Source organism: Camponotus vicinus, unplaced genomic scaffold (genome assembly GCF_025532165.1).
Source record: "Camponotus vicinus isolate PSW18456_S1 unplaced genomic scaffold, iyCamVici1.0 SCAF_12, whole genome shotgun sequence".
NCBI lineage: Eukaryota > Metazoa > Arthropoda > Insecta > Hymenoptera > Formicidae > Camponotus > Camponotus vicinus.
The window spans coordinates 1,085,616-1,110,767 of NW_028141948.1; the positions used below are offsets into that span (position 1 = coordinate 1,085,616).

General features: G+C 32.6%; 4 protein-coding genes across 8 annotated transcripts in view; 2 read left to right on the forward strand and 2 right to left on the reverse strand.

Annotated features, from left to right (window-relative positions):
- The first annotated feature begins 3,258 nt into the window (after window positions 1-3,258).
- On the forward strand, window positions 3,259-6,784 carry Sou (required for meiotic nuclear division 5 protein souji). 2 transcript variants are annotated; one of them, XM_083084882.1, is made up of 7 exons: window positions 3,259-3,472; window positions 4,669-4,952; window positions 5,223-5,357; window positions 5,446-5,744; window positions 5,819-5,921; window positions 6,322-6,476; window positions 6,551-6,784. In XM_083084882.1, exons 1-7 carry the CDS (start codon window positions 3,337-3,339, stop codon window positions 6,630-6,632), a joined length of 1,194 nt encoding a protein of 397 aa, XP_082941008.1. In that variant the 5' UTR covers window positions 3,259-3,336; the 3' UTR covers window positions 6,633-6,784. The 2 variants fall into 2 exon arrangements, with proteins under 2 accessions (XP_082941008.1, XP_082941009.1); XM_083084883.1 differs by having other exon boundaries at window positions 6,569-6,784.
- A 633-nt stretch (window positions 6,785-7,417) lies between these two features.
- Window positions 7,418-8,717, forward strand: LOC145963189 (uncharacterized). Its single transcript, XM_083084892.1, has 3 exons — window positions 7,418-7,678; window positions 8,037-8,434; window positions 8,570-8,717. The coding sequence occupies exons 1-3, from the start codon at window positions 7,666-7,668 to the stop codon at window positions 8,675-8,677; spliced, it is 519 nt and encodes a 172-aa protein (XP_082941018.1). The 5' UTR covers window positions 7,418-7,665; the 3' UTR covers window positions 8,678-8,717.
- Window positions 8,718-8,999: 282 nt separating this feature from the next.
- LOC145963186 (uncharacterized) lies at window positions 9,000-11,632 on the reverse strand. Its single transcript, XM_083084884.1, has 3 exons — window positions 11,088-11,632; window positions 10,396-10,610; window positions 9,000-9,737 (listed from the first exon to the last, which is right to left on the reverse strand). Exons 1-3 carry the CDS (start codon window positions 11,336-11,338, stop codon window positions 9,298-9,300), a joined length of 906 nt encoding a protein of 301 aa, XP_082941010.1. The 5' UTR covers window positions 11,339-11,632; the 3' UTR covers window positions 9,000-9,297.
- A 52-nt stretch (window positions 11,633-11,684) lies between these two features.
- LOC145963182 (uncharacterized) overlaps window positions 11,685-25,152 on the reverse strand; it is a 50,409-nt gene continuing 36,941 nt past the window's right edge. For 3 of the 4 annotated variants that reach the window (XM_083084872.1, XM_083084871.1, XM_083084873.1), the window contains exons 4-5: window positions 16,254-16,431; window positions 11,731-14,459 (exon numbers count right to left, since the gene is read on the reverse strand). In XM_083084872.1, the coding sequence (XP_082940998.1) occupies window positions 12,957-14,459; window positions 16,254-16,431 (1,681 nt within the window). In that variant the 3' untranslated portion in view covers window positions 11,731-12,956. Of the gene's footprint in view, window positions 14,460-16,253; window positions 16,432-17,882; window positions 18,103-25,152 lie in introns of those variants that run through there. The other variant, XM_083084874.1, reaches the window with a different exon arrangement.

The following is a 25,152-nucleotide window of genomic DNA, read 5'->3' on the forward strand; positions in this document are numbered from 1 at the left end:
TATTATATTAGAATTCTAAATGTGTGTGTGTGTGTATACATATATTAGAATAGAAACGAAATAGAAATAGAAGAATAATCATTGCTCGTAAAAATGGCAACGAAATGATAATTTATGATTTTGATTCCTGTATCATATAATCGAGTATCGTATTTCGAGAGCAATCAACTATTTATTAATAATAAAATTGTAACTTACGAATATATTCCATTTATTCCGGACAAACTTAATATCGCGACAACGATGATGAATAAACTTTTCAAAAAATCAGTATATGAAACAGTTCTACCAATCACTGATACAAAAACTGATCAATTGACCGGTTGGTAAAACTGTTTCGATACTGGGTATTTTCTTAAAAGAACTGTTGGCGTACATACATACGTGTATTATGTTTACGCGCGTCACGCGTTCGAACTAACCTTGACATTCTCGCGGGAAGACTCGAGCAGATCGTGCGTCGTTTGTCGAGATCTTTATGTTGTATGATCTTTAATAAAGATTTATCATCGTAATAAAAAAATTCATATCGTTTATCAAAAGTTTAAATTAGATTTAAAAGTATATTATTGCCTCTTTTCGGCGATAATGATTGATTATTTCACTGTATCTATTCCGTGAATAGCTATCATTACAGAGATCGCGTATAGTTTGACAATTCAATAAAATTAATAATAAAATTCCAATAAAATTAAATACTTAATTTGTTTATAAAATTAACTTTGTTCTACGTTGGCAAAGGTTCTTCGTTTCTTTTGGAATATATTAAAGATTCTTTTATAATTAAATTTTACGAAATATAAAATTATTAAATTTATAGTATTTAATATTTAGAAATAAATAGGTAATTAGAATATTTTGTGTTATATTTTATTTTTATGTAGCTAAATTATACGATATTATGTAAATTAATTATACGATATTATTTATTAAAAGACTAATATATCTTTTACGAATCTTTTTATTAAGTTAATTATTTAGATCTACGGGATAGAGAAGTACGATTCGCTCGACGTTTTTATGAGATCAAATTAAATACTAATTCATTACAAATGTTGTTTTCATTATTGATATATATATGCAGTACATGTATATTAATACGAATTATAGAATCGAAAGTTTAATAAAAAAGTGAAAGTCATGATACAATAATTGTTTAATTAATAATTAATTTAAGAATATACGACGAATATATTCGCACTACGATCTTTACTGCTCGAGTGTTGCCGTGTGAATGATACCAAAACCGTATGACTAGCGCGCTATTGTTTACATCGTCAAGGCCGAACACCGTGTTATTGTCCGTTCGTCATATCGAAATATATTGTATTATATTATATTATATTTTATATTATAATATAATATAATATAAATATGTTAAAGTACGTAAAATATTTCGATGACGAACAGACAATAATACCGACCTTGGCGTAAACAATACATATTTATATTATATTATATTATATTATATTATATTATATTATATTATATTTTACGTATATTAATACAGCATATAATTTTTCGATATTGATCGCGATCGCGTCTAGAAAAGGATTTAACGGAGCGCCTTGTACTACTATTTTACTCTTTGAGTGTCGTCGCGCGAATAATAATAGAGCCGAGAAAATTAGTCCGAAAGACCGTGTTATTATTATTTTTTTATCAAAACATTTTTCAAGACTATGGCATATAAACATTAGCGCGCTATTGTTTACGCCGCCAAGGTCGGTGTTATTATCTGTTCGTCATCGAAATATTTTACGTACTTTAACATATTATATACATGGAATATATTAAAGTATATAGAAGTACTTTAGATTATATGGATTTTTTAATTATACGATTATTTATTAAAAGATTGTATGATGTATCATGGAGCCTTACATTATGTTAATTTTGTTTAGATCCACGATTCACTTATTTAACTACGCGTCCTCATAATTCGAATTATATTTCAATGATTGAAAAATAGAACGATAAAACATCGCAGACATATTATATTCGACTCTATAAATATCTACAAAAATTAAAGAAATAATTTCTGCTCGTAAAAATCAATTTCATATCGAAATAATAATTTATTATTTTAGATTTCTGTTATTAAAATTCTTAGTTGATTAAATGAATAAATTACGAATTACCCGATTCGAGAATTTTCGTCGCGATACGTATATAGATATTAATTATGTGTTATTTATAAAAATTAATTAATCATATTGTTATAATAAATAATTTTCCGATGTTGATCGGGATCATATCTAGAAAATAAATTTAACGGCGCATCACTATATTACTCATTAGAAAATATTAGACAATAACATATGAAATATATATAATAAATAAATCGTTTCACAATCGACATGCAGATATTACAATGCTATCTGTATCTGATTTATATAATTTCATATGTTATTGTCTAATATTTTCTCTAACGTGTAGTATTAATGTCACGTTGAAGATAGATTAAAAAGATGACCAAAACGTTCGTGTTTATTGCATGTATTGTGACGAGTAATTTGAAATATACTAATATAATTAAATATGAAATATATTAATATTGAAATATATTAATAATTAAAAGAAAGAGGAAGGTTTTTTTCTCGTGCTCCAATTACAGCGCCTTTTACTGACTTTTAGTTGTTAATTGTCTAATTTTTAATTATTATTATTTGAGCCAATTTTTTATTTTAATTTTAATATTTATAGTATTTAATATTTAGAAATAAACTAGAATATTTTTTGTGTTATAATTTATTTTCAATGATAAATCGTGAATTGTAATAAAAGTGTGATAAAAATTATACTAAATTACGTACTAATGTCGATGGTGATGATGGATGATGTGTGATTAATATATAATAAAATCGGGTAATATATTTTAATAACTAATTATACTTAATAGATGGAGAGAGAGAGACCACCCAAAACTTATTTATATTAGAAGTTTATTTAATATATACAAACATTTTGCGTTAAAACATTTGTGCTGTCGACATTTCGTGCACGTAGCATGAACACAACCCGAAATTGTATGTTACCCACTGAAAACATTCGTAGATACTGGCTTCGTAGTTCATGTTCACGTTTTTATGTTTATAGAGGACGCATCGCTTTCAGGAATAACCTAAAAGCGGACCATGATATTTCTCGTTCTTCTCTCTGTTCAATCAAACACCTATGGACCAATCACAGCTATTCTTCCGAAGGATGTGCAGCCAATCGGTACGTCGGACAGAAACTCGTTTCGCGTAATTTATATTAGCTTTGACATATACCGTACATCGGTCTCCTCTGTGCAAATGCGATGCAAATGTCAATCGCGACAACACAATAATAATGGAGGCGTGCAATGCTGTCGAGCGCGAAGTGGACAAGGTTTTGTCGAAGTTCGGTGCTATAAATGAACATGCTGAAGCGGTGTTACGCGACCTGATCAATCACATTCAAACCCTGAAAAAAGATCTAGAGGAAGGTAAATATGGAGTCGAAAGATTCGCTGTGTGATGTTCTTTCCTCTCCCCAGCTACTTACCTTAATTTTCAAAGAGTTGATGATCGAAACTCTTGGGCAGCGTGTATCCTTCAATTCTCGATGGATTAAATTGATTTTTTCATAAATGGATCGTTGTTTATTAATGTATGTGGCTGTATGTATGTATTTATTAATGTATGTGGGTTTATTTTGAAGTTTGCTAACCTTCTTAAACAGAATTCTGTGATGGAGATGGCATACTTTATTTACTGAATGTCTTCACATAAATTATCATATAGTCTACATCATAAGGCAATCCAATGAGATTCAAGTATAAAGTAGAGTATTTATTTTTATATTTATTTTTGTTATTATTTCCTGTCAATATTAATATGTCACATACAATGTTAATATTTTAAATGTATTAAGATATCAAATATGTTAAATGTATAAACATATATTCTATCGTTGAAAAAAATGGTATATAAAGCTAAACTAAATTTAATCTGTCTCTCTCTCTCTCTTATGAAACAAAGGAAAGAAAATATTGTAGAATTTATATTTTACTTAAAAATTGATGCATATTTGTGTTATGTATAAAATATAATATATGTTATATCAATGATTATATCAAAATTATATATAAATTTTTGTTATATATGTATATATACATGCACATACATCGATATATATATGAATGACTCAGATGCAAAATGGTACAAATCAAAAAACAAAATTTTAAGAAACAAAGACTTTTATATTTGCAATTACATAAATACATATATAAATGATTTAACTACATAGAGCTGATTAACCTTGATAACTTTAGTGTAATTATATTAGTTTATGATAGATCATGCACTGTCTCTACCTCAAAATGTACTAATAACTCTAAAATCGAGTTTGGATGGACTGATACCACTTGGTATCTGAGATATACATATATATATGTCATTAAATTTAAAAAAGGGATGCCAAGCAGACTATAAATTACGATTTGTTTAACATAAAAATGGCTACAACTCAGAAACGACTTATATCTGGACCTATGTTTATATCTTTTATATCTTTTTTTCCTTCATTTTAAGTCCCGAATCACTTCCCGAAGTACTGTGGGCGATTTTTCGGACACTCTGTATATATATATATATCTTTTTAGTGTGATTATAAACTAACAGTTTGACTCTTTTTCATTAGCACCACCTAATCAAGAATTGACAGCTGGCCAAGTACAAATGTTAAAACAAGCAATGACAAAAGTACGCGACACTGTACAAAGATTGGCAACAGATCATCGCGATTTGCATAGTACCGTATCAAAAGTGGGTAAAGCGATAGATAGAAATTTCATTGCTGATTTTGCAAGTACAAGCAGAGAGGATGTGTTTTCTGGACCTGAAAAATCTCATCTTCTAAATCAAGTAATTTGTCAACACTTCTATCGCGAAGGGATGTTAAACATTGCAGATGAATTGGCAGCAGTAAGTTTCTTTGTTCAAATTTATATGTATGTTTAATATATATTTATAATCCAAAAATATTGATATATTATGTATTATCTATAATATAACAATAAATTTATATGTTATAATAATACAAATTAATATGTAGTATATAGTATCTTGTTATATTTTTAGAATAATAATGGTTTTACTTTTTCAATATTGCTATTCCATTATTCTCTTAGTTTCAATATTTATGTATTCTTATTATGTAATTCTACAAGACTATAAATGTGACGATATTTTCAGGAAGCAGGCATTAAAACTGAAGGTCGAAAGGAAGCATTTACAGAATTAAATTATATATTAGATTGCTTAAAACAAAAAGATCTGGAACCTGCATTAGATTGGGCTAAAAAACATAGAGAAGCACTTTTGGAACAGGTATTTTTTGACTTGTAAATATTTCATATTATTTGCACATTCTTAATATATGAATAATGTAAATCTTGTTTTGTACATTTTGTTTTAGAATTCTTCTCTCGAGTTTAAGTTACACAGACTACATTTTATAAGATTAGTTCAACAAGGACCTAGCAAACAGAGAGAGGCGATACTTTACGCCCGTCAAAATCTCACTCAATTTGTTGGACGTTATGAGAAAGAAGTACAGTCTTTAATGGGAACATTACTTTATTTGCCACATGGAATCCAATCGTCTCCCTACAGTCATTTATTAGATCCGACTTTATGGCTCGAAATACACGACGTTTTCACCAAGGAAGCATGCACATTATTAGGTTTAAGTGTTGAGAGCCCACTTTCTGTCTGGTACATATATTTTATTTACTTAAGAGGAAATTGTAGAGCTGTTTAAAACATTGCAATTTGTGCAATTATTGCAGTATCAACGCAGGATCCACTGCATTACCTGCATTATTAAACATCAAACAAGTCATGCAGCAAAGACAAGTAACTGGCATTTGGAGTGGTAAAGATGAATTGCCTGTACGTTATAATGTACCATACGTAACATATTGTCATCCTTCAATTTACAATCATAATTTTAATGATAATTTCTTTGATTAATTTGAAGTTTATTTTACTGTATTCTGGTGGTTTTTAATGATTATAAATAATTTTTATATTTTAGTATTTTTAACAGAATAAACTGATAAATCATAAAATATAAAATAATATTTAACTCTATCACTAGTAATTTTATTTTTCTATATGATATATGTATATGTGTTACATTGATAGCAAAAGATTTAAGTCAATAAATTTATAAAGGATTTATATTAAAGAAAAATAGATTCAAAATTTATCGGAGAATCCATTATTAAAATTAAGATTGTACTAGAGATATTTTGTGTATATATATTATATGATCTCTCTATGTTTATAGATTGAAATAGATTTGGGGAAGCAGAGTCGCTATCATTCAGTCTTTGCCTGTCCCATTCTTAGGCAACAAAGTACAGAAAATAATCCGCCAATGAAATTGGTTTGCGGCCACGTTATTTCCCGAGACGCGTTAAATAAACTCGCTAATACGAATAAGTAAGTTTCATATGCGGCAAGGCTAGAATACATCGGAGTGTTTTAAGTGCTGATTTAAAGTCACTTTTTAAAAGAAATCAATTTATTTCCAGATTGAAATGCCCATACTGTCCGGCGGAGCAGAATCCCGAAGATGCGAGACTTATTTACTTTTAAATTCTGTGATATAATACTATATATAGTAATATATAAATATATATATATATAATATGTGTGTATAGGAGTTATATATACACATGTAAGAAAGTTAGTTTTACAATTTCTTTGTAATGGATTATATCGAATACAGGAGAGTTTATAACACAGTATACATGCAATAACTAAAAAATTGTAAAATTCCATATTCTACATAATTCATTATCGATGAATTTTATTGTTTCAAATTTTATTTTTGTTATTATCGAGATTAATCTTACTTTTTGTTCTTCAAAATGCAAGGTTGTTAATTGCATCAATCCTTGTAATTTTTTCAAGAAGATTAGTTCTAAAATATTGAAAGAAAAGAAAAACGAAGGAATTATGATAATTTTAATATTTGTGAAATAATTGTAATTATGCAATTATATAAATATTGTGTTGGTAGACTATATATATATATTATATACATGTGTACTATTCTAAGTTTATATAAGTGACTTCAGCTTATGATGCGAGTGATAACTTAAAAGCCACACATATACATGTTTAAGACGCCTAACGAGTTTGTTACTAGATCTCCATAAGCTTATCCATTTCTCATTTCAAATGTATGTATACTGGCTTGGCTTAAATGAAGTTAATGAAGATCATTTTGTAAATACGTTTTTACATTCATTTGACATATTTTCCGCATCACTTGATGATTTTGACAGTTATATAAAGAGCAGAACATGTTATAATAATAAATAAAAATAAAAATTGATACTGAAATTCTCTCTATCAATACTAAGATTCAGATTTGAAAGAGTATTTTGAATTAATTCTTTGATACCGCGTAACATGCTATATTCGGCGTACGATAAAATCGATCAAACAAAAGTAGGAAAACGTACATTGAAGTGGTGACGACTATCATAATTCGTTTGGAAAATTGATAGAATTTATTTAGGATATATTGAAGAGAAGATATTTTCAATTCCTGATTTTTTCTGTAAACTTTACATGAGCATAATTTCATTATCTTTATTAAGAAATCTCCCTTTTGGACAACATGAATTCTAAAGGTAAACTGATATACATTGATTCAAATTTAATAGTAAAAATAGCAAAACAAAATAGAAAATAATATGGAATAATTATTAATAAAACAAAAATGTATAAAATTAAGATAAAAATATTGGCTCAAAATATAACGATTATAAAGTGGCAAAATTAGCAAGTAAGATGAAAATTGATCGAGAAATGATCCAAAACGTTCGTATTTGATGCATATATTATAACGAAAGTAAATATTTTGGAATATATCAATAAATAAAGAAGAAAACAAGGTGTCTTTTTTTTTTACGTTCCAATTACGTTCCTTGCTAATTTTATCACTTGAAAATATGTAAGAATTTTTGAATAAATTCTGTCCATTATAAGCGAGATCTAGCTCGTCAACGTTCTTCCCGTCTCTACAATCGGCAAACTGTCAAACGTTTGACGGAAAAGACGAGCTTATTCGTGATGAAAAAATTGATCCCGTTGAAATACTGCCAAGCATGGTCAATAAATTATCTATCAGTGAAAGTACAAAACGAGATATCACGAGTAAATTAATTCAAAAAGCTACAGCTCAAGAAGATATCACGGAACACAATTTAAAAAGAATGATAACATTTTCATATGACATTGACAGAATGTCTCCTGAAGAACTGTACGCTTCTTTGCGTAAAATTACAGAAAATCCACAACAGCCGTTTTCATTTTTAGCAAATATCTCCAACGAAATTGCTGACAATCAATCGTCAATAAAGACGGAGAAATCTACAGAAATTGACGTAAGAGAGATTTTGAGTTTATTTTCTTATAAGAATTATTTTCAATCATCCTTCATATTTTATTCGTTCATTTCGAAACTAATTAATTGATTTATCAATTTATTTGATAAATATTGAAACTGATTGTTAAATTAGATACAATTAGCTGCTGTAGCAAAACGTATCGAATCGAGTAAAATTTTATTGGACAAAACTAAATCTTATGTAGAAGATATACGTCTTCGCGCTAAACAAAATATTTAACCATCGTTGGAAAGAAATGGCTGTAAGTAATATATCGAAAATCTACTAATTTCTAATTAGATAATAATTTTTTGCTTGTACATTTCATTAAAATATTTTTACAGATCACGATGATAAAATTAAGATAGAGAAAGAAGAACAATTCTCTTAAATTTTTAAACCGTTTTGATTCCGTAAATTTGCAAAGAATATGAAATCTTTTGGTCAGAGATCTTTAAAAGATTATTTTTTATTCGTTGTGTTATGAAATTTAAATGTTATGTCATTATAAATAAAAAAAATCATGAAATATGTTATTCACAATAAAAATAAACATAAAATAAAAAATTTCAAAACTACACATGATTTACTACTTATACATATATAATATACAATTTTAGTCAATATATAAATGTATGAAAATTGAGTTATATATATGAATAGGATTTAATTGCTCTCCCAAAGCGTGAACTAAATTGTGTCAATTAAATATGATATCTGATGATGTCACCACAGTTTATTCCAGAAAGAAGAGTACTAGATTAACTTATTCTCTCATATGAAGAATATAAAATAAATCTGTCAATATAAAGAACGATTAATTCAAAGGTACGGACAATCAATGCGTTTAATCAAGAATATTATGTCGTTTCTTCTCGGTGGAATCGAGTGCATAAAATTTCTGGAACCATATTGACTTCGTTGTCAATCTTGCCGTACACGCGGCGATCATTGTTGACACCTGCGTCGACAATCTTGGATTGCTCTATGTCGGATTGATCGTTACAAATGTCCTGCGAGTCACCGCAATCGTTCTTGTCAATGGACCATTGCGATGCAATCTCCTTAAACGGTTGCAAGCAACTCGCATTTTGGCGTATGCTCTCCAATTCTTTGTCGCAGAGGCGCTCAACCTCCAATAGCCGCTGTTTATACGCGTCGACAAGCGCCCGTCTGTACGAGTTGTAACGTTGCTCGACTTGCTCAAAGGAATATGAGTTTTGATACTTGGCGAGATTTTTCTCGTACTCGAGTATTGCGAGCTCTCTAATACCCTGCTCCGACATGATGTCTACGATATCTACAAGTTCAATCAAAAGTTAGAATAAATATGCGGTACCGAGTAAAAATATTCCATCATTTATAGAAATAGAAAAGTTGTTACTTGAACAAAAACATATATGTATAAATATTATTAACTTATACTTCATTATTGTTTTTTTATGCTTTCATATAAAAATGAAAAATGATATAATAAATAATAACAGAAATATTAAATTTTTACTCTTTAAAGTAGCCTTCTCAATTATCTAGTAGAACTATTGTGGGATGAACTTGATGGTATTCATCAGTGGGAGTATTTACAAATATGCTGCAATCAAACATCAGTAACAACTTCGAAAAAAACTATTGTCAAGAATGCCAAGAATATGTGAAATAGAAATTGAAAGCAAAGAGAGGCCATTTTAAAGAATAAAAAATTTAATATTTTTGTCATTGTTATAATTTTCAATATTTACGTTGTTAAAGCAATAAAATAATAGTAATAACATATAATTTGGTAATATTAATATATGTTTTTGTTTATTAAAATAACAATTGTCTGTTTCTATAAAGGATGCAATGCTTTTGATCGCTCCTGTTAGAAAAAAAAATGTACAAAAAGTACAGAATACTACAGAAATATATATCGAAATTCAACAATATTATTATACTTAAATCATTCGATCACTCATTACTTAAATCACTCGAAAGTGGCGATTCGATGGCATAAGCTGCGGCTGCAGCTCGTGCGGCTGCAGTTGCCTCTTCGAATGCGAGGGCATCGCTTCTCTCACGTAAAAGCTGAAATTCTTCCCTCTCTTTTTTCCAGAGAGCCACCTCTTTGTTCAGTTTTTCCCGAAGACTCGTCATCTCTGACCAGAGCTTTTGAGCGCGCTCATGAAGAACAGATCTGTCACAAATTGTAATATTTTCTCTCTAGTATATGAATAATAATTTTAACTCCTAATTAATTAAAAATTATTTTTTTTTGTACTATTAAATATAATAAATAGATTATATTTTTTATATACATTTATATTGTTACATAACAAAAATATGTAGAGAAATAATCGTTTTTTTTAGTGTCGCCGCATTATTAAATTTATAAAAACAAATATACATTTTAAATAAAATCTTTCTCTTTAATATTAATCCAAGATTACTTATAAGAAAGGTAAAAAAGTATTTTTTATTTCTTTATATCACTTGCAAAAAATCTTTTATCACGATTAAATATTTTCTTAGGTAAAACCATCTTTGTAATTTTGGTCACAAAAAAATTCAAGAATTTATTTCGAAGATACTTTTATTTCGTGATATCTTTTCCAGATGTTTTTCTCGATTATTATTTTGAGAATATAATTTATATAAGAATGCAACTATATACGCGAATTTCTTTCCGCAGTCAACGGATGATTCTGTCGCGAGGGGATTTTCGAGATCGACTGACGACGTTCGTTCAGATGTGTTATCTTCATCCGATATTTCGGTGTAAATCGCGGCTACATTCTCAATCTGTATATTTTCTTCGTTTTGTGGACATTTCTCCGAGTAAGATTTGGAAATTTCGCAGTTTTGCAACTTTGAATCTTGAAGCGCGTCAGTCTTCGTCGAGACAACGCATTTATCGTTCATCATGTTTTGTTGAGTATTTGACAATATCGTTGACAATCGAGAAATTTTATATTTATTAAGAATCTTAAAAATCGATCTCGAAGATAAATTACATGTGCTTTCGTTTTGTTTTTGAGAAATAACATTCGCAAATGCGATCGTAGTGGCACCGATCGGTTTCTTTTACATCTCTAACGCAAATATATGGCTGAGATATCGTAAATAAATTTTTAATCGTAAAAATTTTATATAATCACAGATAAATTTTTAAACTTACGCATTGAAATGGATTTTCTAATATGCATAATGTAATCATGAAATATTCAAAATGAAAGAATATATATAAGAAAGATGCACTATGTGTTTGATGAATCAAGTAGACGAGAAATGAAAGAGAAGCATGAAAAAAGCAAGGAAAAATAAGAAAATGCATCGTACTTATATTGCATGGCGTTATATATTCATCAATGTAGTAACGTAAAAATAATTTTTACAATATGTAACAACAAAAAATTTGCACATTTAGTAATATTTATAATCACTTCTACTCGATAGAACTTGAAATGGCTAATAATGTTGTAGATGTAGATTAATCCTCAAATACCTGCGTAACGGGTAGTTCTTTCTCTTTTAGAAAGAGAAAATTAAATTTCCTACAAAAATTCAAGAATCCTCTTGTTGAAGCGTACTGAGACTAGCTCCTTCATTCTTTTCTTTCTTTTAAAAAAAAAATCACTCGTGAAAGAAAAATCGATTAAATCATATTAAACCGATGCGCAAGCATTTAAGAATTAATCCTTGTATATTAATAAGACATTTTATAATCGTGAATTGCAACGATGAATTGGCAGTATTTTATGCTATTCACAGCATCGATCGTGAGTGCTTGCTTTAAAGAAATTGGCAAAGCAATACTGAAAGAAAGAGATCGATATATATATAGTAAGCCTCGTTGACGTCTCGCGGTGGTATGTCATATACATATATATACACAATAAAATGACCGCTCCAAGTTATTATAAACATTTGAAAAAAAAATTTATAACATGTTCACGACATTACGCCCATTTGATTACCCTGCTAATCTTCCGGTCGATACGCAAAGATATATTGCAATGTTTGATTATCCATCATACTTAATTACAGAATGGCCTGAATTATATTGATCTGACTAAAATTTGTAATTTTTATGTACAAAATCCTCGATGCGATGCGCTATCAGGCCGCGACGAAATAACATCGTAGCCTATCGTTGTCGGCATCAAAGAAATACGATATAGATACATAAATTCAAATCGATCTCAGTGTCTATACCAATACTAAATTACTATGTATCTCAGTGTCGAGATCGATTAGAATCTACGCTCGAATGACATTTACATTATGTACAAAATACTCGCAGAGAGCTTCACGAATTAGTCATATTAATAGCGCAAAGAGCGACCGAAGATAAGATAACAGGAGGACGAGTAGTCTCTTTACGCTGTTTGCACTTCGTCAACGCGCATGATGCGCGCATTTCACACATCCCGACCATCTTTGAACGTTCAACGTCTAACGTGAGATTCGACTTGATATTTTTTTGAATATGGAAGATAATAAATTTTAGATTAGCCTAAACTTTAGATAAAGAAATGTCCGTCTAAAAGCCTAAACGTTTAAGATGCGTTCGTGTTGTCGGATTGGGCCCTTTGGGCTTGCCATCTCCTTGCCAACTCTTGCTCTTGTTGCGAAAGAATCTGAACTCTCTGTCGTGATTAGGATGCCTCATCGGTTTGTAATCCTGCGGCAAACAGAACTCCTTCTGCTCGCCATAAAATTTCTCGTAACCCCCTTGCAATAGATAGATCTCCGGATAAAACAGTGCTGGATAGCGTTCCTCGTTAAACTCGCGATCCATTCTACGCAAGAGCCTCGAGAGATTCGGTCCGCGTTCCCAGGAGAATTCGCAGTGGAATACAAGGATGTCGCGCTTCTCGACATCGGTCTGGATTTTGGGAACAGTGGACGTTAATGGATCGAACAGGACCTGCGCGATGAGCCCCTTGTCGTAAAGATTTAGCGATCCCGCGATGTGGCCACCTTCGTACTCGTATGGATACCGGCAATCGATGATCTTGTAGGAACCGATACGATCGGTGAACTCGCCGCGCAAGAGCGCCGCCAACGTATCGGACGTTATGGTCTTGAGATCCGGATGATGGCCCATCGTGATTGGCAGTATGCATGGTTTACTGAAGTCGCCGATGAGATCGGTGTCGGTGACGCTGCGATGAACCGCCCACTTGATGTTCGTATGCGTCTCGGTCTCGGACAGGCTTCTTTGCAGTTTCGGGCCGAGTTTCGGGCGCATCGTGGGACTCGCGAACGCCGATCTCGGCGTCGTATGAAGGTGGAAGCTAGACCTGCGCGTCTTCTTCAGCATCGACATCTCGTCCTCCGGCAATTCGTCCGGCGGTCGCTTATAGGATGACCTAATGGTATGCGGCGAAATCTCCGAAGTCTCGACGCAGAAACGTGTCGGGGAATTCTCGTCGTAACTGAACGTTCGCATTAGTCTCCTCGAGCAAGCTTCCTTCGGCGAGCGAAATAAACAGGTGCGAATCTTCGATAGTGACGGCGACTTCGGTAACGGTGACGATCTCGTATTGATCTCCCGTTTGTATATTTCCCTCTGTATCGACCAATCTTTGGTCGATGATTTTTTAGATGATCGATTGGCCCGGGACCATTCGGGAGTCGTCGAGACGTCGCAATCCATCGATGTCTCAGCCGCAACTATGTCGCCGGATAATAACTTGGAGAGATCGCTTGGTAATTGCGTCTCATCGTCCATCGTCTCCATGTCGACGAGCTCATTCACGAGTCCCTCATCCATGCTTTCGTATCCCGACGACAAGCTACGTAGAAAATTTGGCTCCGATGTCTTTAGATCACGCAGCAGAGAAGTTCGAGAATTAGGAAGCACTGGTGGTGATTGCAGCGGACTGCATAGCATTCGTCGCGCTGCTGAGGTATCGCTAGCGATACGAAATCTGTATCGCTCATCGTCTTTATTATTGATAGAGCTTCCGCTATGATTACCGCTACTGTGTTTGTAGAGCTTGCGCTTCTCCAAAGGACAGCGTACTATTTTCTTACACGCCTAAAACAGAGAAAAAATTATGACGATAAATAACAAGATTATTGCAATTTCAAAAATTTTATGAATATAATTAATAATAAAATAATAATAAAATTACTTTAATTGTAAAAGAGAGAAAACATTCGCAGAGATACTTCAAAGAAAAAATTCTCGAAAAACGCAAGGTATTTCTATATACACGTGTATAACTGACTTAAAAGCGAGTTAGTAATGCACTCTCTTCACAGAAAAATCGATGTTTCCGGTGATATCGATCGGACGAAAGTGGAAAGGAGGAAACGTAGCGCAAGTCGTAGACTTTGATCATTAAGGAAAAACAGGAGAGGGAGGGAGGGAGGGAGGGAGGGAGGGGGGAGAGAGAGAGATCGCTCAGCAGGTAGCCAATCGAATCACTGGCGGTCATAGCCGGATATGCGCAAGGTGTTGTATGTGTTATGGATAAATCAGAGACCAATAAGCGGAAGAATATCGAGGGGAGATAATATTTTTGTAACAAAAATTAGCCGCGAACCCCGCTACCGCTATCTGCGATCGACCCATGTAAATCGTAGACATTAAAAATCAATGTACTTCACTCTATGATAAGAGACAGCTGCAGGTGCCTTCTCGGAGTTGGCGAGTTGGATTTGTTATATATTTGACTTATCGCGGAAAAGACTTTATCTATCTCGGAATGCGTATAATATCCGGAATTGAATTGAATATGTATAAATTGTGCGTGGAAATCTTGCCCGATCTTGCGCTTCCTTCTCCCTCCCTTCCTCTCTCTCTCTTTCTCTTTCTCTCTGTTTCCACACACACACATCATATGGTTATAGTACAACTATTTCAAATTTAGATATCGTTATAGAAATCGGTGAGTAATCACATTGATATTTCGGTGAGTAATAAATAATTTAAATCAGATATATCATATCTTATCAATTTATCGATAAGTAATGTGTATAGTTTAAACCAGAGAACTACCTATCTATTAACTATCATATATCACTATCATAAGTATGCTTTAAAATCGATTTATATGATTTCTTATCTGACTGCTTTGATTATTGTGACCATAGATAAATTATATTTTACATATTAACATACATACACACAAAGTTATATTAAGTACATATAGATACACATATCTTAACTCGAAATTAATTAATAACAAAATTAATCATCAAACAAAATTATCACACGATGAAAATGTCATCTTTTTCATATAAAGTCTTTTCTCTCATTATCTTTATGTATAATTGAATTAAATAATAAATAGTTAATAATAAATTAAATAATAAATAGTTAATAATATTTTATTGTCAATATTATATATATTAATATATAATATTAATTATATGTATATGTTAATATATTAATTATGTATAATTAAATAATTTTATCCCACAATAATTATAAGCCATATTTTTATAATTTAATTTGATTTAATTCGATTCGATTAACAAATCTTCGTACATCTCTAATATATATATATATATTTAAAATTAATTTATTTCTATTTTTATTTCTATTAATTTATTTCTATTTTTCTAATATATATACATTTAAAATTAATTTATTTCTATTTTTAAGCTTTATCCAACATATAATAGTCATTTTATTAAATACTTTGTTATAAATTCTAATGTAATTGTCTACTTTGTTAAAGGAGTTTTTATTAATCATTATTAAATTTTTAAAAAGTTTACAAAATGCTCTTTAAAAATTCATTGCTTGATAAAATAAATATACTAACACAAAGCGTCATGCAAAAATCCCCCTAGAAAACTCCTTCTAGAAAAACCCTATTACCTTCTGCGGAGTAGGGTTGTACAAGCTGTTGGTGGCGTCGTTCTCTTTATTTTCGTTTTCACACTCGTACTCGTGTTTACGCTGTTCACGTGGGCTTAGTTGGTTCTTGCAAAAGTCCAATATGTCTGCGTTTGTCATATCGGAACGACATGCCGTTTTCGTTAGAGCATCTATAAATCTGCAAGTAAACAAGTGCAAGGCAATTTAATTAGAATCATGTGTAAATGAAACCATAAAGTCAGTCTTGTCGTATGATATTTTTTAAACAATGAATGCTACACAAATAAAAAAAAATATTACCTCTTCAAAATGTTTTCTACGAAATGAAAATATATTTTTTTTTCCTTTTTGAGAAACTTGTAACATTAATAAATTCCATAATAACAATAGTTATAACATCTAATCGCGATAATAAGAGATTATAATAATTCCTTTAATTTTCCATCGTTAAAAAATTCAATCATTGTTCCACTTTTTTATTTTTTCCAGATAAAACACATCTGATCTGTGTATTAAAATGTAAGGCTGTGGCCCATGTGGCCCACGAACACGCGTTCGGCGCGAAAACATGCCATACGACCTGAACCGGGTAACCGCTCTTTAAACACGTGACTTTTCTTGTTATAACGCTTCAATTAAATATGTACCAATTAAATCGTCAGCAATCTCTAAGAATATTATAACCATAATATAATTATAATTATACCCGTGGATCGATTGCACTTGAAATCACATATTTAACATATTTTTAGATAAATAACTTAATAATGATTCACAGCATACTCATTATACAGGGTCTTCCGATAAATAAATTTCGTGAACATGTAAAGCAGGTAAAAAATAACTTCATAAGTTCCTATAAATTTTTTTTTACAACGCATCTTTTATCATTTTATTATCATTATTTATCATAATTTATTTTCTATCGATAAAATGTGTTTCCCGAAAATATATTTAATTTGAAATGAAACAAGAATATTCTTTTTTTAGAAAAAGATGTGAAGAAAAAAAATAAAAAATTTAAAAATATAAAAGAAACCTATCGGCTTCAAAGTTTTGTAAATTAAAAAAGGTAGCTTCCCGGTATCAAGAAATTTATCACGTTATTTTAATCTTCACTTAATATAAAAATAATTATTATAAGTTATTAAAACTACAGAGTGGTACAAAAGTTATTTAAAAAATTTTTCTCAAATTTTAACTTTAAAGACAAATATCTTGATTGTAGAAAAAATTTATAGGAACTTTTGGGATTATTTTTACTCTGTCCTTTTACATGTTCACGAGAGATTACCTACATTTACACTGAAACATCCTGTATACATATACTTTTAATAAAAAAATCGCGGATGCAATATCAATATCGCTAATTTATCATCAAGTATTTTTAAGTTTATCATTGGATCGTTCATTTATCGTGACGATTACAACATTCACTTGGCGGCACAAATTTGTAACAGGCACTTTCCAGCAAAAACGTGACTTGTGAATGAATTTAATTATAAATCAGATACACAGAATCAGATCTACGCTAGCAAACGGTCACAGGCCATCGGGATACATTATTCTTTCACAATATATTGCGAGGACACTGCACTATGCAAAACGCGTCGGTCCATATCTGCATACCTTTCCAGAGCACCTATATTACATATATTTGTATCGTCACTGCCAGCGCTCCTAATCAGTGCACCCGTGGCAGGATGTTTAACCGTATGCAGGATGTCCATGACGCGATAAGACCTTAACAGTTATCGAACTATATTTTGTCGCCCAGAGACGAGCTCCCTGTGACCGGCAAAGGTCCTAGGATCACCACATCTTCCGAATGCGGGATTCGGACTGGAGTCCCGCGCGCCAAAACACGAGTTATATACGGCGGATACGAGGCAATGGTAGGGAGGTGACCAATGACAGGCCGTGAAAGGGCCCGCGTAAAAGAAAAACTTAAGGGTGAGAAGGGCGAGAGCGGCAACTTAGGGCGATCGACCGCTGTGGGGGGGCCTTTGCATGCTTTTCTCGTATGTATGAATTTCTACGCGCAAGTGCACATATGTGCACGTACGTCGTCCACGTGTATACGTTGGATTTGATCCTCGTTGATCGCTCGCCCTCGTTCCCCGAGGGCTCTCGCATAGGTCTTATTTTCTCGTGCGAAAGGGGGGCGTCGACACTTTGATATTGAGTTTATTGACATCGCGCATTATTGCTCGGGATTTTCAAGTAAGATTGAACGTCTTCAAGATCGAAACTTGATTTGTTCGGATAATATATGTAAAGATAAGCCCTTTAGATGATCTATAATTAACGATCTGTAATTAACGATCTATAATTAAAATCTGCAGGAATTTTTCATTTATAATTTTACACGTCATCTAATATAGAAAATATTTGTAGAAATAAAATTTAGCATGTATTTTTGAAGAATTTTTGTGAAAACGTTATTTCGATTATGTACAGTCGTAAGAAATCAACAAAGATGACGGTATGTTTTATAAGAGAACATATGTTAATTTTTACTTTTTTTAATAAAAGAGAGAAAAGAATGAAAGGTTCATGAAAAATGAGATCCATCTTGGAACTTGGAGACCTTCGTTGGAGAAATCCTTCGTTATGCCGATAAAAGGGAAAACGGTACCCCAGAAATGGCTATCTTATGCGTGACTGAAGTACTTTTCGTTTACATACATAAAACAAATAATTCAATTATTTTTGAAGAAAATATAAGAAAATACTCGAGTAATCTGCATAAATCGAATCAATATTATTAATACAATATAATTATTATTAATCAATAGAGCTTAAATTACAATAAACCGATTAAAGAAGAGATATTTTAGGAACAAAGACATTTCAAGAAAATAACTGACTGAAGATTCAGCTAAAAATATCTGCAGTTTTATTACAGACACATAATTGTCTAAATTTGTTGCTAGTAATCTGATTATTTCTGATCTCAGTGCTTAATATTCAGATACATTATAAAAATTCCTAGTCAATTGTTTGAATATTTTTTATTTCAGAGCCCAAACATTCAAACATCTGTCTGAATTTCTAGCCAATTCATATTCAATTACTTTCGTCTGAATTTCTAATCAATAGACTGAATAGATTTGTTTTCATGTCGAAATATTCAGATATTTCAGCTTAAATTTCTATGCAGCTATCACAATCTTAAGAAAAATACTGCATTAAATCTCATGCTCGATATTAAAAATTAATGCATCGTAGACGATTTGAAACATAAGATATATTAAGCATAAATACATAAACACAGATGCTGCCTTTACAGTAATAACTCAGTTAAAATGTAATCATGCAAAATAGAAATTATATAGATAGCACGAACAAAGTGTAGCGGTAATGCACATCAATGAAAATCAATCAATGTAACAATGATGCATGAAAACTGAGCAATAAAATTTTACGAAGAAAATTTAAGTTCTGATTATTTCCAGCGAAACAATGTATGAGATAAAAAAATTGTCATACATCTTTTTATAGAAGTTCTTTTGTCGAAAGACTTCACAATTTATTCAATATAATCTCTAATTTCATAATTAGATGTTTGTTAATATTTGTTTTATTAATTTTGTTAATATTTGTTTTATTAATTTTGACACTGCTGTCAAAATTAAAGACAGACACGTGACTCTTTTGAATCTTCCGAAAAACAATTCTGATAAAGGATAAAAATTATTTTCGGACATCCAGGGGATCTCAAAAATAACTTCTCAAAAATATGTCCAAATTTCACAGGCAATTTTTTACAATTAACTGCTTGACCTTCAGTGTATTATTGTTACTTTTGAAGTTTAAACTAATAAAGTTCTGGGACCTGGCATAACCTTAGATGTCCTAACTGAAGATTCATCTTCAAGATTCACACAGGCTTCCAGCTTATCTCACGCATTGTTAAAGGGATGGTCTTCCGTTTCTAACACATACACGCGTTTCTTGCGGTCAAAACTTAGAAGAGGCAGGTAGAAATTTGAAAAATGTTGGGTCCGCTCTTTTTTTCATTCTTTCGAATGACAATGCTTCACCTGATCGTCAAACCACCCTCGCTTTCTTGGGGGATTTTCACAGGTATATCGCAGATGCCTCGCGGGCGCGCGTGCATGTTCACATCGTCTTTCATCGTGTTTTCTATACGACTACATGAGGTCTAGATTTTTCTCGAGGTGGAAAATGGGTATAAGTATATGTCAGGGATTTTCGAGACATCAATAGGAAAAGAGAAGCGCTTTCTATTCAAATTATAGCTGTTCGATACTATTTGTCGCGGATTTATAGCATTAGGACATTCCCTGGTCGCCTCACAAGATGCGAGAATAGAATCATTAAATATATAATTGGAATAATGGAAATTCCCTATAAGTATACATTACATGTTACGTATAAAAGAATTTTTACACATTACGTAAAAGAATTTTAATGAAAATATATTAATAAGATCGATGTCTTTCTGTGAAGCGAAAAAGGAATTTGAAAAGGAATCATCTATTCTATTTCCTAAAAGAATTAGTAGTTTTTTTGTTCCTGGTTATCATTTATCGCTAAGGATTAGAAATAATTGTTTATTAAATAATTAGTTATTTTATTACATTATTATAATATTGTTTTATTTAGTTATTGAAGCCCCCATCTCTTCGAGATTTTTGAGAGGGTGGAAAGAGAGGAGACGGAGAAAAAAAAGTCCCTCCTGATTATTTTCCGTAAACATTCCAAGATATAATAATAGATAGATAAGAGAGATATATATATATAAGAATACGACTACAAAAAAATTCTGTGAAAGCACAAACCTCGATCGTTTCTCGAGTCGCGTTCTCTGTTTCAGATTCGATATTAGCGTCGGTGAATTCAACGTACTTATTGACTTATATTCTTGGGACACAGGATCAGCTGTCGTTTGACTTTATCGTACCCCTACGTGAATTCCTTTTGAGGCAACGCATGAGGGGTGGTTTCTTCGCACGTACGATTGTTCCAATCGCGAAAGAGAGAGAGAAGGAAAGCATTCGACTCCTACTCCCACAGTTCCACGCCACAAGGAACCGAAATTGCACCCCCTCCCCTTTCTTCTGCTTTGGACCGGGATGGTGGACATACGATCGTACGATCCATAATGTTATACATACGACATGCGATTACGCGGGATTCGCCAAAAGCGAGGAACATGCGCTAAAAACGATGCATGCCGGTGGCGGCCGCATGGGGTAGCTCAGCTGCTTTCTGTCGTAAAACCAGCGAATCGAGGGTCGCAGACCCCCTTGCGGACAGCTGCCAGATCGTGCACCTTCGACGTTTCGCTCGCTCGACGTTCCCCCCCGCCTCGCCCGCCCCACATGTGCCTCTCCCAGTCGTTACCCCGTCGCGGGATAACCCACCCTTTGCGCAATTTATTGCATGACGTACGGAGTAACTGCTTTCTAGCGATCGATTCCTCGCGTATCGATGCGTTGCCCTCGTCAAGTTCCTAGCTACATTTGTTAAATGAAATTGTCCGATCTCGTGAAACCTTTTCAGATTATTAAACACTTTCTATAATTAAGTATAATTTTATTTTCATATTCCATCTTTCATAGTCTTAATTAATCGTGTTCTTTATATTTCTTTCAGATTTTTATAAAAAAAAAATCTCGTGAAACCCTTTCAGATTATTAAACACTTTTTGTAATTAAGTATAATTTTATTTTTATATTTCATCTTTCATAGTCTTAATTAATCGTGTTCTTTATATTTCTTTCAGATTTTTATAAAAAAAAATCTCGTCAAACCCTTTCAGATTATTAAACACTTTTTGTAATTAAGTATAATTTTATTTTTATATTTCATCTTTCATAGTCTTAATTAATCGTGTTCTTTATATTTCTTTCAGATTTTTATTTAAAAAAATCTCGTGAAACCCTTTCAGATTAAACATTTTGTGTAATTAAGTACAAGTTTATTTTCATATTCCATCTTTCATAGTCTTAATTAATCGTGTTTTTCATGTTCCTTTCAGATTTTTATAAAAAAAAAAAAAAAAAATCTTGAAGAGAGAAAATAATAAAATACAACTCTTTCGCTTTCTCTTTTCTTCTTAATGTTAATTTCTGTGTATCAGCAAACAAGAATTGAAATTGAAGAAACATTTGATGTTAAAGTCTTTTCAACGTTATCAACGCGTCGTTATCCTTATCACCCTTATACCCAGCTGTATCCCGAGCAATGATCCGTATTCGTCCCATTGGTTCGCGTAACTCGTTTATAGAGCAGGAATGCATATCTCGTTAATTCACATTCACGCGTGTGCGTGCGAATACGTGCACGTGGGGTCCAAGTACCGGCCAAATATGTCGGTCGCGAGGCGAGACGAGGCGAGGCGGCAATGCTGGCCATCGACTTTGATTTTTCTGTGAGAAAGAGTGCAGATGGCTGTATCCATTGTGAGGGTTGGCGCGTGCCAAGGGTGTCGACGGTGTACCGCACGAGACACGGGATCTCTCTCTCTCTCTCTCTCTCCCGCCATATCTCCCTACCCTTGTGTGTGCGAGAGAACCGTGTTAAGTGCATTCGGTCGTCGCGTTCCCGCGTGCACGCACACGTGTGCACGCACGTGTGTACGTGCACGGTGATACTGCCGTGCCACCGCCGACAGGTAAGGTTCACGTGTGTATCACGGGGCACATGTACCCGCGTTGCTTCCGATCGATGCGCGGTCTGCCGGCGGCAAGCCACTTACGTAATACCTGTCACGAGGTTCTCAAACGGAGGAAATACCTACGTAAGCGCCCGGAAGTGAAATTCGGAGGATAAGATTCGATGTAATGGGAACAAATTTATCTATTGCAAAATAAATTAATTTCAAGATATATTGTGAAATTTGTAAATTGAAAAATTTACTAACGATATATATTTCCATCTAATTTTTTGACGTGAAAAAAATTTGTAGGATACGTCAGAGTAAAGTCGAAATGTTGGAGCATTTAGCAACAAATTTTGTAGAAAAATAAGAAATATAATAGTACAAGAATGAAATCAAGTTTTGGGAGAAAAGGGATAAAGAAGAATTGTAAGAGCAAAGAAAGAGAATAAGATCCCGAAAAATTTATAAAATATTTAGAGAAGAAATAAAATAAGTTCAAAGAAAGCTATAAATAATTTAGAAATCTTGTGCAATTATTAGAAATTTATCTATCAAATTATTGATGAAGATTAATTAGATTTAGAGATATTAAAACGTTATGTAAAATTTATATTTTATATGCACGACATTATTATATATTGTACAGTTTTTTGGAAAACTCTTTTTAAAAAAAACCGAAAGGCAAGAAATAAATAAATACTTATCTATCTATTATCATCATTTGCGTTACGTATTTGAAATATAATGTATAAGCAGATACTTGTACAAATCTATTAATCGAATACAATAATATTAAGATGTCAAAATAAATGTCAAAAATAAAAAAAAACCTATTAAATCATTTAAAGTATAATTTAAATATTTCATAGTTTTAAAAGACAAATATAAAAGAATACGAAGTAAATAAATTAAATGAAAAATAAATATTATACAATTGAATTAATAAGTTAATTTAATGCTCGTATTTTCACTAAATTGAATTTCGTAATATTTCTACTATTTATAACACGATAAATCATCTTCGTGAAGATCACGAATTAGCGAATGGTTTATGCGTGAAAACTTGATCGATTCCGTTCTCAAAATCGCGAGAGATTGCCCGAAAACGGTTATCGAGGTGCAACAGAAGAACCACTGGTGACGATGACCCGGTAACCGTAAGTTTACAGACGGGACGTTTCTGCAACTTCCTAAACGGGATCATCATCTGTTCCTCCGCGTGTCTCTCACCCTTATGGAGGGTACCCCGGCCGATTACACTATTCTTCCGACATACGCAGCCGCCGCGTTGCAGATGTAACGCATAAGTAAGCGGAATTCGCAATTCGTACGGTACACGTCAAAGAGCGAGACGGCGAGGAGAGACGATGGGGAAGACACATTCGGGGAGGAAAAAGTCTCAACCCCTACGGGGGATGCGAGAGAAGCAGGCGAAAGCGAAGGGGGGGGAGGGAGAGAGGTCACCGCAGTTCGACCGAGTCCTGTGAGAAGTCTCGAGCGCAATTCTTTTCGGCAGATGCTGTATTCGATCGAAGTCTAATAATTGAGATATAAGAAGATATTCCTCTCTCGACTCATTTTGCTCGGCTCGCTGCTGACCTTCTCTGCTTCTCGACTGGAATCAAGAATATTTTATGCGTTTCGCGTCCGATGCGGTGGACTAAGGGCGACAAGAGTTGCAAATTCGGGAGGAGACGAGCTCCGTCTGTCATAGATTCGTTGACTTTGAGCGATAAAGCATCTCTCTTTCTCTCTCTCTCTTTCTCTCTCGAAACGTGGTCGGCTCTGAAAAAGCTCTGATTGCCCATTGTTCGTTGCGTGCGTATGCGATGCACGCACGTGGTGCAACTATGTATCATCCGGGCAAATCAGACACACACATACATTTAACTTAGGTAAAATATTATTATTCGGGACGAAAGGATAGCAGGTATGCGCGACAGTTGAGTAAGCATTGTGTGTACGTGTACTGTACGTATATGCAAAAGAGAGTTTGATTTCGTGCCCTATATGTTCGATATAAACAACTTATTGACACCGCTTTTGAGATCGAGAAAGACTCTTGGTACGATATAAATGCGAGGTAAAGAGAGTCTTTATAAAAAAAACTTATTTTAAATAAAATATATAGGATAAAAGTCTTCGTTATTCAGATATAATGATCTTATCAATAAGTGTTATTAGTGAAATAAAAACTGAGAGTTAACAGTACATTATAATGTACAATCACCGGGAAGAACCGCACAGAATTGCTCTGAATACAAA

What these genes read in the sequence shown, in the direction of transcription:
- Sou (XM_083084882.1), top strand. Translation starts at nt 3,337, where the DNA reads ATGGAGGCGTGCAATGCTGTCGAGCGCGAAGTGGACAAGGTTTTGTCG. An exon ending in GAGAAGCACTTTTGGAACAG is followed by an intron (nt 5,358 to 5,445) that starts GTATTTTTTGAC and finishes ATTTTGTTTTAG; the next exon opens with AATTCTTCTCTCGAGTTTAA. An exon ending in GAGAGCCCACTTTCTGTCTG is followed by an intron (nt 5,745 to 5,818) that starts GTACATATATTT and finishes CAATTATTGCAG; the next exon opens with TATCAACGCAGGATCCACTG.
- LOC145963189 (XM_083084892.1), top strand. An exon ending in AGAAATCTACAGAAATTGAC is followed by an intron (nt 8,435 to 8,569) that starts GTAAGAGAGATT and finishes TTGTTAAATTAG; the next exon opens with ATACAATTAGCTGCTGTAGC.
- LOC145963186 (XM_083084884.1), bottom strand. Translation starts at nt 11,338, where the DNA reads ATGATGAACGATAAATGCGTTGTCTCGACGAAGACTGACGCGCTTCAA. An exon ending in GACTGCGGAAAGAAATTCGC is followed by an intron (nt 10,611 to 11,087) that starts GTATATAGTTGC and finishes AATTTGTGACAG; the next exon opens with ATCTGTTCTTCATGAGCGCG. An exon ending in GCCACTTTCGAGTGATTTAA is followed by an intron (nt 9,738 to 10,395) that starts GTAATGAGTGAT and finishes TTGAACTTGTAG; the next exon opens with ATATCGTAGACATCATGTCG.